Below are 14,400 nucleotides of genomic sequence, written 5' to 3'. Positions count from 1 at the left end.
GGGGTCTTTGTTCTCTGTACCGCCATGTCCATTTCTTCCCCTCCTCCCTGACCCTCCTCTCTTCCCCACACTTCCCTGTCCTTTCCCTTCCTCACCTCTCCTTCACAGCCCCCTTCCACATACCCCTCCCTCCTTCCTGAGTCTCCTTCCTCTCACCCTTCATCCTTTCCCCTCTTTATCCCTCCCCTTCTGTCGCATCTCTCCATTCCCCACACCCTCTCTCCCCCCTCTCTCCCCCCCTCTCTCCCCCCCTCTCTCCCCCCCTCTCTCCCCCCCTCTCCCCCCCCCTCCCCCCTCTCCCCCCCTCTCCCCCCCTCTCCCCCCCTCTCCCCCCCTCTCCCCCCCTCTCCCCCACTCTCTCCCCCTCTCTCTCCCCCCTCTCTCTCCCCCCTCTCTCTCCCCCCTCTCTCTCCCCCCTCTCTCCCCCCTCTCTCCCCCCTCCCTCCCCCCTCCCTCCCCCCTCCCTCCCCCCTCTCCCTCCCCCCTCTCCCTCCCCCTCTCCCTCCCCCCTCTCCCCCCTCTCTCTCCCCCCTCTCTCCCCCCTCTCTCCCCCCTCCCCCCCCCCCTCTCCCTCCCCCCTCTCCCTCCCCCTCTCCCTCCCCCCTCTCCCTCCCCCCTCTCCCTTCCCCTCTCTCTCCCCCCCTCTCTCTCCCCCCCTCTCTCTCCCCCCCTCTCTCTCCCCCCCTCTCTCTCCCCCCCTCTCTCTCCCCCCTCTCTCTCCCCCCCTCTCTCTCCCCCCCTCTCTCCCCCCTCTCCCCCCCTCTCTCCCCCTCTCTCTCCCCCCCTCTCTCCCCCCTCTCTCTCCCCCCTCTCTCTCCCCCCTCTCTCTCCCCTCTCTCTCTCCCCTCTCTCTCTCACCCCTCTCCCTCCCCCCCTCTCTCTCCCCCCTCTCTCTCCCCCCTCTCCCTCCCCCCTCTCTCTCCCCCCTCTCTCCCCTCCTCTCTCCCCCCCTTGCTCTCCCTCTCCCCCCTCCCTTCCTCACAGGATTGCTGGGCCCCACACGCTCGAACCCTCGGTGGTCTGTCCTTCCTCCCCCACTGCCTGGCGTCTCTAACCCTGTGTCTGCAAACCTCTCCCCAGACGGCAGAGGTCGCCCTGTCAAACCTGAAGAACAAGTATGACAATGAGAAGTGCCTGGTGTCGGACACGATGGTGAAGCTGCGGAGTGAGCTCAAGGCGCTGAAGGAGGACGCCGCCACCTTCTCCTCCCTCCGTGCCATGTTCGCCAGCAGGTATGGGAACCGGCTCATCACTACAGCCAAAACTGTGTCTTGCACAGTGGCTTTCCATCACAGGCAGAGCTCCCCCCACCATCTCGCACACTGGCATGAAGCAGCATCCATCATCATCACCCTCTCTCGTTACCTCCATCGGGAGGGGGTACAGGCACCTTAGGTCCCACACCACTAGGTGCTGGAACGTCTATTACCCCCCCACCCATCAGGCTCCTGAGCAGGCGTTGATCACCTCACTCACCCCAATTCCGAGCTGATTCCACGACCTACAGACTCATTTATTTAGCGTGGAGTTGGCCCTTCCAGCCCTCCCCGCCTCGACAGAGCCCAATTTAACCCGAGCCTAATCACGGGGCAATTGACAAAGACCATCTCACCTAATAACTGGTATATCTTTGGACTGTGGGAGGAAATCCGTAAGTCCCACTGGGAGGGCATTCAGAGACGGTGTGGAAATCGATCTCTGAGCTTCAGGCCACCCCGAGCTATTTCAAGGGACTGAAGCTCAGGTTCGTGATATTATTCGGAAAATAAGCTGTTGTTCCTCCAGTCCAGGTGTGGACGGACATACGGGAATGTGAAGTGGAATTAAAATGGGTGGCCACTGGTAGGTACTTCATTGATCCCCAAGGAAATTACAGTGTCACAAGTGGCACAGAAATACAATAATTAGAAGAGAAGCAAGAATAGAATAAAAAAAGTAAGAAACCTCAACAGTCTAACGGTGGGGGGGTTCTCACTTCCCTGCCTATAGGTTGTCTCATTACAGAGCCTAGTGGCTGAGGGTAGGAATGATCTCAGCTGCTGCCCTTTGGAGCAGCACAGTTGTAGTCTGTTACTGAAAGTGCTCCTCTCTTCAGGCAATGCAATGGGTGAGAAACATTGTCCGGGAATGACCAGGATTTTCCGCAGGGTCCTTTGCTCTACCACAGCCTCCAGTGTGTCCAGCCTGACTAATATAACAGAGTCAGCCTTTCGAATCAGTTTATTGAGCCAGTTGGCATCACCCGTGTTGATGCCATTGCCCCAGCACACCACCACATAGAAGATTGTACTGGCGACAACAGACTGGTGGAACACGTGAAGGAAAGGCCTGCGGACTCCAAAGGACCTCAGTCTCCTCAGGAGGTAGAGGAGATTCTGGCCTTTCTTGTACACAGCCTCTTGTTGATACTCCACTCAAGTCGCTCATCCAGGTGCCCCCCCCCCCCCCCAGGTACTTGTGGGTCCTCACCACATCCACGTCCTCACCACCAATAGTAACAGGGAGCTGTGCAGGCTTTGACTTCCTAAAGCCCATCACCGTCTCCTCTGGCTCACTGATGTTGCGCTGCAGTTGATTCAGCTTGCACAAAGTCCTCCACCAGGGCCTGCATTCATCCTCCCTTTATACACCCAACTGTTGCTGAGTCATTGGAGAATCTCTGCAGATGACGTGACTCAGTGTGTATCTAAAGTTCAAGGTTTACAGGGTCAATGGGGCCCCAGTGCTGCCTATTGCCCTGTCTGACACACAGTTCCAAAGCCGCTCAAACTGTGGTCTACCAGTCAGGTAGTCCATCATCCCGGACATAATGGAAGTGCCAACCTGCATTGAATGAAGTTTCTTTCCCCCCCCCCCCCCCAGTGAGGTATTGAAGGTGTGACCCTCACAGAGCTGCCCCGCTCATCCCCCCCCCAGTGAGGTATTGAAGGTGTGACCCTCACAGAGCTGCCCCGCTCATCCCCCCCCCAGTGAGGTATTGAAGGTGTGACCCTCACAGAGCTGCCCCGCTCATCCCCCCCCCAGTGAGGTATTGAAGGTGTGACCCTCACAGAGCTGCCCCGCTCATCCCCCCCCCCAGTGAGGTATTGAAGGTGTGACCCTCACAGAGCTGCCCCGCTCATCCCCCCCCCAGTGAGGTATTGAAGGTGTGACCCTCATGGTCCTGCCCTGCTCATCCCCCCCCCCAGTGAGGTATTGAAGGTGTGACCCTCACAGAGCTGCCCCGCTCATCCCCCCCCCCAGTGAGGTATTGAAGGTGTGACCCTCACGGTCCTGCCCCGCTCATCCCCCCCAGTGAGGTATTGAAGGTGTGACCCTCATGGTCCTGCCCTGCTCATCCCCCCCCAGTGAGGTATTGAAGGTGTGACCCTCACGGTCCTGCCCCGCTCATCCCCCCCCAGTGAGGTATTGAAGGTGTGACCCTCACAGAGCTGCCCCGCTCATCCCCCCCCAGTGAGGTATTGAAGGTGTGACCCTCACAGAGCTGCCCCGCTCATCCCCCCCCCAGTGAGGTATTGAAGGTGTGACCCTCACGGTCCTGCCTCGCTCATCCCCCCCAGTGAGGTATTGAAGGTGTGACCCTCATGGTCCTGCCCTGCTCATCCCCCCCAGTGAGGTATTGAAGGTGTGACCCTCACAGAGCTGCCCCCCCCCCCCAGTGAGGTATTGAAGGTGAAGGTGTGACCCTCACGGTCCTGCCCCGCTCATCCCCCCACCCAGTGAGGTATTGAAGGTGTGATCCTCACGGTCCTGCCCCGCTCATCCCCCCCCCCAGTGAGGTATTGAAGGTGTGACCTCACGGTCCTGCCCCGCTCATCCCCCCCAGTGAGGTATTGAAGGTGTGACCCTCACAGAGCTGCCCCGCTCATCCCCCCCAGTGAGGTATTGAAGGTGGACCCTCACGGTCCTGCCCCGCTCATCCCCCCCCAGTGAGGTATTGAAGGTGTGACCCTCACGGTCCTGCCCCGCTCATCCCCCCCAGTGAGGTATTGAAGGTGTGACCCTCACAGAGCTGCCCTGCTCATCCCCCCCCAGTGAGGTATTGAAGGTGTGACCCTCACACCCGCTCATCCCCCCCCCCAGTGAGGTATTGAAGGTGTGACCCTCACGGTCCTGCCTCGCTCATCCCCCCCCCCCAGTGAGGTATTGAAGGTGTGACCCTCACGGTCCTGCCCCGCTCATCCTCCCCAGTGAGGTATTGAAGGTGTGACCCTCACGGTCCTGCCCCGCTCATCCCCCCCAGTGAGGTATTGAAGGTGTGACCCTCACGGTCCTGCCCCACTCATCCCCCCCAGTGAGGTATTGAAGGTGTGACCCTCACGGTCCTGCCCCACTCATCCCCCCCAGTGAGGTATTGAAGGTGTGACCCTCACGGTCCTGCCCTGCTCATCCAAACGGGAGTAGACTCTCTTCACCAGGTGGATGACAGCGTCATCGACTCCAATGTGCCTCCTGGTAGGCAAACTGCAGGGGATCGAGGGGTGACCTGACCAGGGGTCGGAGGTGAGCCAGGACCAGCCTCTCGAGGGTCTTCATGATGTGTGAGGTCTGGGCCACTGGACCATAGTCATTTAACACTTTCAGTTGGCCCTTCTTGGGTGCTGGGCCCATAAGATGTTTTCCACTCGAAGTTAGGACCCTTTCCAGTAGTGCAAAAATAGAAATAAAAAAAGTAGTGAAGTAGTGTTCATGGGTTCAATGTCCATTCAGAAATTGGATGGCAGAGGGGAAGAAGCTGTTCCTGAATCATTGAGTGTGTGCCTTCAGCTTCCTGTACCTCCTCCCTGTTGGTAGCAATGGGAAGAGGGAATGTCCTGGGTGATGGGGGTCCTTAATGATGGATGCCGCCTTTTTGAGGCATCGCTCTTTGAAGATGTCCTGGATGCTGTTGAGACTAGTGCCCATGGCAAGGCTATGTTTACAATTCTCTGTCGCTTATTTCGATCCTGTGTGCTGCCCGCCTCCTCCGTGCCAGACGGTGATGCAGCCAGTCAGAATGTTCTCTGCGGGACATAGGTAGAAATTCGTGAGTGCCTTTGGTGACACCCCGAATCTCGAGCAGTGGTCAGGGCTCCCTTCATCGTGCCAGTAGCTCTCTCTCGCTTCTCCCTCCCCTGTCCAGTCCCGATGAAGGGTCTCTGCCCGAAATGTCTACACGTTGTTCCCATCCCTCGATGCTGCCGGATCTGCTGAGCTCCACCAGCACGTTGTGTGTGTCGCGAGAGGAGCCTCTGACTCTGTCCCCCGCCCGCTCTGCAGATGCGACCAGTACGTCACCCAGCTGGAGGAGATGCAGCGGCAGCTGGCGGCAGCCGAGGACGAGAAGAAGACGCTGAACTCCCTGCTGCGCATGGCCATCCAGCAGAAGCTGGCACTCACCCAGAGGCTGGAGGTACAGGACGCCCTCACTGACGTCACCCGCCACTGCCCCAGGACCAACCGAGCCAAGCTGCATGCAAAGAACCGCGCCAGGGGAACGCGCGCCAGTCCACAGGTATCTGTCCATCGGACCAACTGTGTTTATACAAAACTTGTGTACAGGATCAGTGGGGACCGGTCTGTCACTGTGTCACACCGGGGTACGGTACCGGTGGGGACGGGTCTGTCAGTGTGTAACACCGGGGTACGGTACCGGTGGGGACGGGACTGTCACTGTGTAACACCGGGGTACGGTACCGGTGGGGACGGGTCCATCACTGTGTAACACTGGGGTACGGTACCGGTGGGGACGGGTCCGTCACTGTGTAACACCGGGGTACGGTACCGGTGGGGACGGGACTGTCACTGTGTAACACCGGGGTACGGTACCGGTGGGGACGGGTCCATCACTGTGTAACACTGGGGTACGGTACCGGTGGGGACGGGTCCATCACTGTGTAACACTGGGGTACGGTACCGGTGGGGACGGGTCTGTCACTGTGTAACACCGGGGTACGGTACCGGTGGGGACGGGTCTGTCACTGTTGAACACTGGGGTACGGTACCGGTGGGGACGGGTCCATCACTGTGTAACACTGGGGTACGGTACCGGTGGTGATGGGTCCGTCGCTGTGTAACACTGGGGTACGGTACCGATGGGGACGGGTCTGTCACTGTCTAACACCGGGGTACGGTACTGGTGGGGACGGGTCCGTCACTGTGTAACACCGGGGTACAGTACCAGGGGGACGGGTCCATCACTGTGTAACACCAGGCTATGGTACCGGTGGGGACGGGTCTGTCACTGTGTGACATAATGGTACGGTACCGGTGGGAACAAGTCTGTCACTGTGTAACACCGGGGTACGGTACCGGTGGGGATGGGTCTGTCAGTGTGTGACACCGGCTACGGTACAAGTGGGGACGGGTCCATCACTGTGTAACACTGGGGTACGGTACCGGTGGGGACGGGTCTGTCAGTGTGTAACACTGGGGTATGGTACCGGTGGGGACGGGTCCATCACTGTGTAACACTGGGGTACAGTACCGGTGGGGATGGGTCTGTCAGTGTGTAACACTGGGGTATGGTACCGGTAGGGATGGGTCTGTCACTGTGTAACATGGGGGTACGGTACCGGTGGGGACGGGTCTGTCACTGTGTAACACTGGGGTACGGTACCGGTGGGGACAGGTCTGTCACTGTGTAACACTGGGGTATGGTACCGGTGGGGACGGGTCCATCACTGTGTAACACTGGGGTACGGTACCGGTGGGGACGGGTCTGTCACTGTGTAACACTGGGGTACGGTACCGGTGGGGACAGGTCTGTCACTATGTAACACTGGGGTACGGTACCGGTGGGGACGGGTCTGTCACTGTTGAACACTGGGGTACGGTACCGGTGGGGACAGGTCTGTCACTGTGTAACACTGGGGAATGGTACCGGTGGGGACGGGTCCATCACTGTGTAACACTGGGGTACGGTACCGGTGGGGACGGGTCTGTCACTGTGTAACACTGGGGTACGGTACCGGTGGGGACAGGTCTGTCACTATGTAACACTGGGGTACGGTACCAGTGGGGATGGGTCCGTCACTGTGTAACACTGGGGTATGGTATCAGTGGGGACGGGTCTGTCACTGTGTAACACCGGGGTACTGTACCAATGGGGACGGGTCTGTCACTGAACACTGGGGTACGGTACCAGTGGGGACGGGTCTGTCACTGTACAACACCGGGGTACGGTACCAGTGGGGATGGGTCTGTCAGTGTATAACACCGGGGTACTGTACCGGTGGGGACGGGTCTGTCACTGTGTAACACCGGGGTACGGTACCAGTGGGGACTGGTCCATCACTGTGTAACACTGGGGTACAGTACTGGTGGGGAATGGTCTGTCACTGTGTAACACAGGGGTACGGTACCGGTGGGGACGGGTCTGTCACTGTGTAACACCGGGGTACGGTACCGGCGGGGACGGGTCTGTCAGTGTGTAACACTGGGGTACAGTACCAGTGGTGATGGGTCCATCACTGTGTAACATTGGGGTACTGTACCGGTGGGGACGGGTCTGTCACTGGGTAACACTGGGGTACGGTACCGGTGGGGACGGGTCCATCACTGTGTAACACTGTGGTACGGTACAAGTGGGGATGGGTCCGTCACTGTGTAACACTGGGTACAGTACCGGTGGGGACGGGTCTGTCACTGGGTAACACCGGGGTACAGTACCAGTGGGGACGGGTCCGTCACTGTGTAACACCAGGGTACGGAACCAGTGGGGACGGGTCTGTCACTGTACACTGGGGTACGGTACCGGTGGGGACGGGTCCATCACTGTGTAACACTGGGGTACGGTACCGGTGGGGACGGGTCTGTTACTGTACACTGGGGTACGGTACCGGTGGGGATGGGTCCGTCACTGTGTAACACTGGGGTATGGTACCAGTGGGGACGGGTCTGTTACTGTACACTGGGGTACGGTACCGGTGGGGATGGGTCCGTCACTGTGTAACACTGGGGTATGGTACCAGTGGGGACGGGTCTGTTACTGTACACTGGGGTACGGTACCGGTGGGGATGGGTCCGTCACTGTGTAACACTGGGGTTTGGTACCAGTGGGGACGGGTCTGTTACTGTACACTGGGGTACGGTACTGGTGGGGACGGGTCTGTCACTGTGTAACACCGGGGTACGGTACCAGTGGGGACGGGTCTGTCACTGGGTAACACTGGGGTACGGTACCGGTGGGGACGGGTCCATCACTGTGTAACACTGTGGTACGGTACAAGTGGGGATGGGTCCGTCACTGTGTAACACTGGGTACAGTACCGGTGGGGACGGGTCTGTCACTGGGTAACACCGGGGTACGGAACCAGTGGGGACGGGTCTGTCACTGTACACTGGGGTACGGTACCAGTGGGGATGGGTCCGTCACTGTGTAACACTGGGTACAGTACCGGTGGGGACGGGTCTGTCACTGTGTAACACCAGGGTACGGAACCAGTGGGGACGGGTCTGTCACTGTACACTGGGGTACGGTACCAGTGGGGACGGGTCTGTCACTGTACACTGGGGTACGGTACCGGTGGGAATGGGTCCATCACTGTGTAACACTGGGGTACGGTACCGGTGGGAATGGGTCCATCACTGTGTAACACTGGGGTACGGTACCGGTGGGGACGGGTCTGTCACTGTGTAACACCGGGGTACGGTACCGGTGGGGACGGGTCCGTCACTGTGTAACACCGGGGTACGGTACCGGTGGGGACGGGTCCATCACTGTGTAACACTGGGGTACGGTACCGGTGGGGACGGGTCCATCACTGTGTAACACTGGGGTATGGTACCGGTGGTGATGGGTCCGTCACTGTGTAACACTGGGGTACGGTACCGGTGGTGATGGGTCCGTCGCTGTGTAACACTGGGGTACGGTACCGGTGGGGACGGGTCTGTCACTGTCTAACACCGGGGTACGGTACTGGTGGGGACGGGTCCGTCACTGTGTAACACCGGGGTACAGTACCAGGGGGACGGGTCCATCACTGTGTAACACCAGGCTATGGTACCGGTGGGGACGGGTCTGTCACTGTGTGACATAATGGTACGGTACCGGTGGGAACAAGTCTGTCACTGTGTAACACCGGGGTACGGTACCGGTGGGGATGGGTCTGTCAGTGTGTGACACCGGCTACGGTACAAGTGGGGACGGGTCCATCACTGTGTAACACTGGGGTACGGTACCGGTGGGGACGGGTCCATCACTGTGTAACACTGGGGTACAGTACCGGTGGCGATGGGTCTGTCAGTGTGTAACACTGGGGTATGGTACGGTGGGGACGGGTCCATCACTGTGTAACACTGGGGTACAGTACCGGTGGGGATGGGTCTGTCAGTGTGTAACACTGGGGTATGGTACCGGTGGGGATGGGTCTGTCACTGTGTAACATGGGGGTACGGTACCGGTGGGGACGGGTCTGTCACTGTGTAACACTGGGGTACGGTACCGGTGGGGACAGGTCTGTCACTGTGTAACACTGGGGTATGGTACCGGTGGGGACGGGTCCATCACTGTGTAACACTGGGGTACGGTACCGGTGGGGACGGGTCTGTCACTGTGTAACACTGGGGTACGGTACTGGTGGGGACAGGTCTGTCACTATGTAACACTGGGGTACGGTACCAGTGGGGATGGGTCTGTCACTGTGTAACACTGGGGTACAGTACTGGTGGGGATGGGTCTGTCACTGTGTAACACGGGGTTACGGTACCGGTGGGGACGGGTCTGTCAGTGTGTAACACTGGGGTACGGTACCGGTGGGGACGGGTCCATCACTGTGTAACACTGGGGTACGGTACCGGTGGGGACGGGTCTGTCACTGTTGAACACTGGGGTACGGTACCGGTGGGGACAGGTCTGTCACTGTGTAACACTGGGGAATGGTACCGGTGGGGACGGGTCCATCGCTGTGTAACACTGGGGTACGGTACCGGTGGGGACGGGTCTGTCACTGTTGAACACTGGGGTACGGTACCGGTGGGGACAGGTCTGTCACTGTGTAACACTGGGGTACGGTACCGGTGGGGACGGGTCTGTCACTGTGTAACACTGGGGTACGGTACCGGTGGGGACAGGTCTGTCACTATGTAACACTGGGGTACGGTACCAGTGGGGATGGGTCCGTCACTGTGTAACACTGGGGTACGGTATCAGTGGGGACGGGTCTGTCACTGTGTAACACCGGGGTACTGTACCAATGGGGACGGGTCTGTCACTGAACACTGGGGTACGGTACCAGTGGGGACGGGTCTGTCACTGTACAACACCGGGGTACGGTACCAGTGGGGATGGGTCTGTCAGTGTATAACACCGGGGTACTGTACCGGTGGGGATGGGTCTGTCACTGTGTAACACCGGGGTACGGTACCAGTGGGGACTGGTCCATCACTGTGTAACACTGGGGTACAGTACTGGTGGGGAATGGTCTGTCACTGTGTAACACAGGGGTACGGTACCGGTGGGGACGGGTCTGTCACTGTGTAACACCGGGGTACGGTACCGGCGGGGACGGGTCTGTCAGTGTGTAACACTGGGGTACAGTACCAGTGGTGATGGGTCCATCACTGTGTAACATTGGGGTACTGTACCGGTGGGGACGGGTCTGTCACTGGGTAACACTGGGGTACGGTACCGGTGGGGACGGGTCCATCACTGTGTAACACTGTGGTACGGTACAAGTGGGGATGGGTCCGTCACTGTGTAACACTGGGTACAGTACCGGTGGGGACGGGTCTGTCACTGGGTAACACCGGGGTACAGTACCAGTGGGGACGGGTCCGTCACTGTGTAACACCAGGGTACGGAACCAGTGGGGACGGGTCTGTCACTGTACACTGGGGTACGGTACCAGTGGGGACGGGTCTGTCACTGTACACTGGGGTACACGACCGGTGGGGACGGGTCTGTCACTGTGTGACATCGCGGTACGGTACCGGTGGGGACGGGTCCATCACTGTGTAACACTGGGGTACGGTACCGGTGGGGACGGGTCTGTTACTGTACACTGGGGTACGGTACCGGTGGGGATGGGTCCGTCACTGTGTAACACTGGGGTATGGTACCAGTGGGGACGGGTCTGTTACTGTACACTGGGGTACGGTACCGGTGGGGATGGGTCCGTCACTGTGTAACACTGGGGTATGGAACCAGTGGGGACGGGTCTGTTACTGTACACTGGGGTACGGTACCGGTGGGGATGGGTCCGACACTGTGTAACACTGGGGTATGGTACCAGTGGGGACGGGTCTGTTACTGTACACTGGGGTACGGTACTGGTGGGGACGGGTCTGTCACTGTGTAACACTGGGGTACGGTACCAGTGGGGACGGGTCTGTCACTGGGTAACACTGGGGTACGGTACCGGTGGGGACGGGTCCATCACTGTGAAACACTGTGGTACGGTACAAGTGGGGATGGGTCCGTCACTGTGTAACACTGGGTACAGTACCGGTGGGGACGGGTCTGTCACTGGGTAACACCGGGGTACAGTACCAGTGGGGACGGGTCCGTCACTGTGTAACACCAGGGTACGGAACCAGTGGGGACGGGTCTGTCACTGTACACTGGGGTACGGTACCAGTGGGGACGGGTCTGTCACTGTACACTGGGGTACACGACCGGTGGGGACGGGTCTGTCACTGTGTGACATCGCGGTACGGTACCGGTGGGGACGGGTCCATCACTGTGTAACACTGGGGTACGGTACCGGTGGGGACGGGTCTGTTACTGTACACTGGGGTACGGTACCGGTGGGGATGGGTCCGTCACTGTGTAACACTGGGGTATGGTACCAGTGGGGACGGGTCTGTTACTGTACACTGGGGTACGGTACCGGTGGGGATGGGTCCGTCACTGTGTAACACTGGGGTACGGTACCAGTGGGGACAGGTCTGTCAGTGTGTAACACTGGGGTACAGTACTGGTGGTGATAGGTCCATCACTGTGTAACATTGGGGTACGGTACCGGTGGGGACGGGTCTGTCACTGTGTGACACCGGGGTACGGTACCGGTGGGGACGGGTCTGAAGCTCTCTGTCCCACACTCCCTCTTTGGCATCAGCCCCCCTCTGTGCTTCGGAGCTGACTGACTGTGTCTCTCTCTCTGCCCCTCAGCATCAACAGAGTATTTGAGCAGACTGTGCACTCTCCCAGCTGGGCGCCGGCAGTAACCCTGACAGAAAATCATCGATCCACGACAGACTGAGGGTGGAACCGTATCATCACCCTGCGACACCTCTCCTTCTTCCCCTCTCTCCGTCTATCTCGGTCTGACGATAAACAGTTTGTCCGGCCAGCCAGTCTCGATTGCTTTCCAAACTTCCTGCAAGCCATCGTGCACTTTATGTTCCTGGTGCCTTTGACTGTCTCGGGACTGTGTCGCTCTGTTTAAAATCTCCTGGTTCGCCACTGGAAATCACCGTCTCTTTGTGGCGCATCGCCTGTGAGCGTGTTTTCCCTCTCCCGCGTGCATTCCCCAGTAATCCGGGCTGGTCAGCGAGGGTCGTTACTCAGGGCTGGAACTCTTGGTTCGGCTGTCTCAGGGCAATGGGTGATCTGCAGGGTTGCCGTCATCGAGAGGGGCTGTCTGCTGAGTGGAAAGATGGAGAGAGAGACAGAGACAGAGAGAAACAGACAGACAGAGAGTGACGGAGAGACAGAGAGACACAGAGAGAGAGACAGTGACAGAGAGAAACAGACAGACAGAGAGTGACGGAGAGACAGAGAGACACAGAGAGAGAGACAGTGACAGAGAGAGAGTGATAGACAGACTGTGACAGAGAGAGATAGACGCAGAGAGAGACAGACAGATTGGCAGAGTGACGAAGACACACAGAGACAGAGAGAGAGAGACAAGACAGTGACAGAGAGAGAGTGATAGACAGTGACAGAGAGAGATAGACGCAGAGAGAGACAGACGCAGAGAGAGAGACAGAGATATGGAGGTAGGAGGGGAGTGAGTACGAGAGAGGGAGAGGGAACGTTAGAGAGCGAAAGAGGATGAGAGAGGGATAGAGAAGGTAAGGAGAGGGAGAGAGAGGGGGTGGAGACAGAGGTGAAGCAGGAGGTGGGTAGGGTGGGAGGGTAAGCTGACCTTTTATCAATGTACATTCAACATTCTGCATGCCACCTCCCTCACCCGTCAGGAACAGCATACCATCTGCCCCTCCGTCTGTCCAAGCATCTCACCCCCAGGCCTGAGGCACTGGAGTGCGACCCCAGACCTGTCTACCGCCCCACCGGGGGCATGACCCTTCTCTCCCTACCCACAGGTTGCTTCGGGTTCTCAGTTCGAGTTGGGATTGTACTCGGGCAGTGCAAATGTGTGGAGGCCTCTCCAGTCTTCTCCCCTCTCTCTCGTCATCTCCCCACTGTCTGCCCTCTTTCCCATCTCCTCTCTCTCCTTCACCTTGTGTCTGCACGTTGCTGGCTGCCCCGCTCCTGCCAGCCAGTGCCACCGGCTGGTTCCTGTGCCACGTCAGTGTTAGTACAGTCGCAGTGCCTGTCCGTCTCAGTGTTACTACAGTCGCTGTGCCTGTCCGTCTCAGTGTTACTACAGTCGCTGTGCCTGTCGGTCTCAGTGTTACTACAGTCGCTGTGCCTGTCCGTCTCAGTGCCTTAACTCCCCAAGTGCCTTGTGCTTCCTCAGCCTTACATTCACCCGTTGTAAGTACACGTTCTGCACAAGCGGTGAACTGCAGAGAGCGAGCGACTGACGGGGACCACGCAACGAGCTAAACTTGTGGGGTTGAGGGGGGAGAACAGCTGCCAAAACCGCACGTCCTCCGATACATAAAGTTTGTTACACTGCAACCTCGGGAAAGTGCTTGTGTGTGGGTAGGGGCGGCTGGAGGGAGGGGGCAGACAGCGGGAGGAGGGAGGGCGGCTGCAGTGGGACGGATGCGTGGAGGGAGGGGAAACGGACTGGATCCCAGGGTCTACTGCTCAAAGCATGCCAGTTGCTGCTGTCAAGAAGACAAGCTTCTGTGGGAGAACACTGCCTGGTGACCAGCCCTTCGGCCCGTCTGTGTGGGGTCTAGTGTACACATCACACACATGCACACGATTGTGCATGGTCACACATGCCCGGATGCAACCCAGATCACCAGAGTCGTGAGGCACTACGCACTGTGAAGAGTTGGTGTGAAGGGAGTTTCACTCTGTGTCTGACCCCTGGAGTGTGTGATGGGACAGTGTGGAGGGAGCTTCACTCTATGTCTGATCCCGGGAGTGTGTGTTGGGACGGTGCGGAGGGAGTTTCACTCTGTGTCTGACCCCGGGAGTGTGTGATGGGACGGTGCGGAGGGGGTTTCACTCTGTGTCTGTCCCCGGGAGTGTGTGATGGGACGGTGCGGAGGGGGTTTCACTCTGTGTCTGACCCCGGGAGTGTGTGATGGGACGGTGTGGAGGGAGCTTCACTCTGT

The 14,400-nt window shown here is 58.8% G+C and overlaps 1 protein-coding gene across 1 annotated transcript; it reads left to right on the top strand.

Annotated features, from left to right (window-relative positions):
* Window positions 1-964: 964 nt before the first annotated feature.
* On the top strand, window positions 965-13,789 carry LOC132380559 (protein bicaudal D homolog 2-like). Its single transcript, XM_059949458.1, has 3 exons — window positions 965-1,232; window positions 5,260-5,494; window positions 12,092-13,789. The coding sequence occupies exons 1-3, from the start codon at window positions 1,150-1,152 to the stop codon at window positions 12,107-12,109; spliced, it is 336 nt and encodes a 111-aa protein (XP_059805441.1). The 5' UTR covers window positions 965-1,149; the 3' UTR covers window positions 12,110-13,789.
* The last annotated feature ends 611 nt before the right edge of the window (window positions 13,790-14,400 follow it).

The sequence above is a fragment of the Hypanus sabinus genome, chromosome 24, assembly GCF_030144855.1.
Source record: "Hypanus sabinus isolate sHypSab1 chromosome 24, sHypSab1.hap1, whole genome shotgun sequence".
Classification (NCBI taxonomy): Eukaryota; Metazoa; Chordata; class Chondrichthyes; order Myliobatiformes; family Dasyatidae; genus Hypanus; species Hypanus sabinus.
This window is presented reverse-complemented; position numbering and strand designations above follow the sequence as displayed.

Excerpts from the sequence above, each read along its gene's own strand:
- LOC132380559 (XM_059949458.1), top strand. The coding sequence starts at position 1,150 with ATGGTGAAGCTGCGGAGTGAGCTCAAGGCGCTGAAGGAGGACGCCGCC. Across the intron at positions 1,233-5,259 it reads CGTGCCATGTTCGCCAGCAG|ATGCGACCAGTACGTCACCC; the intron begins GTATGGGAACCG and ends CCCGCTCTGCAG.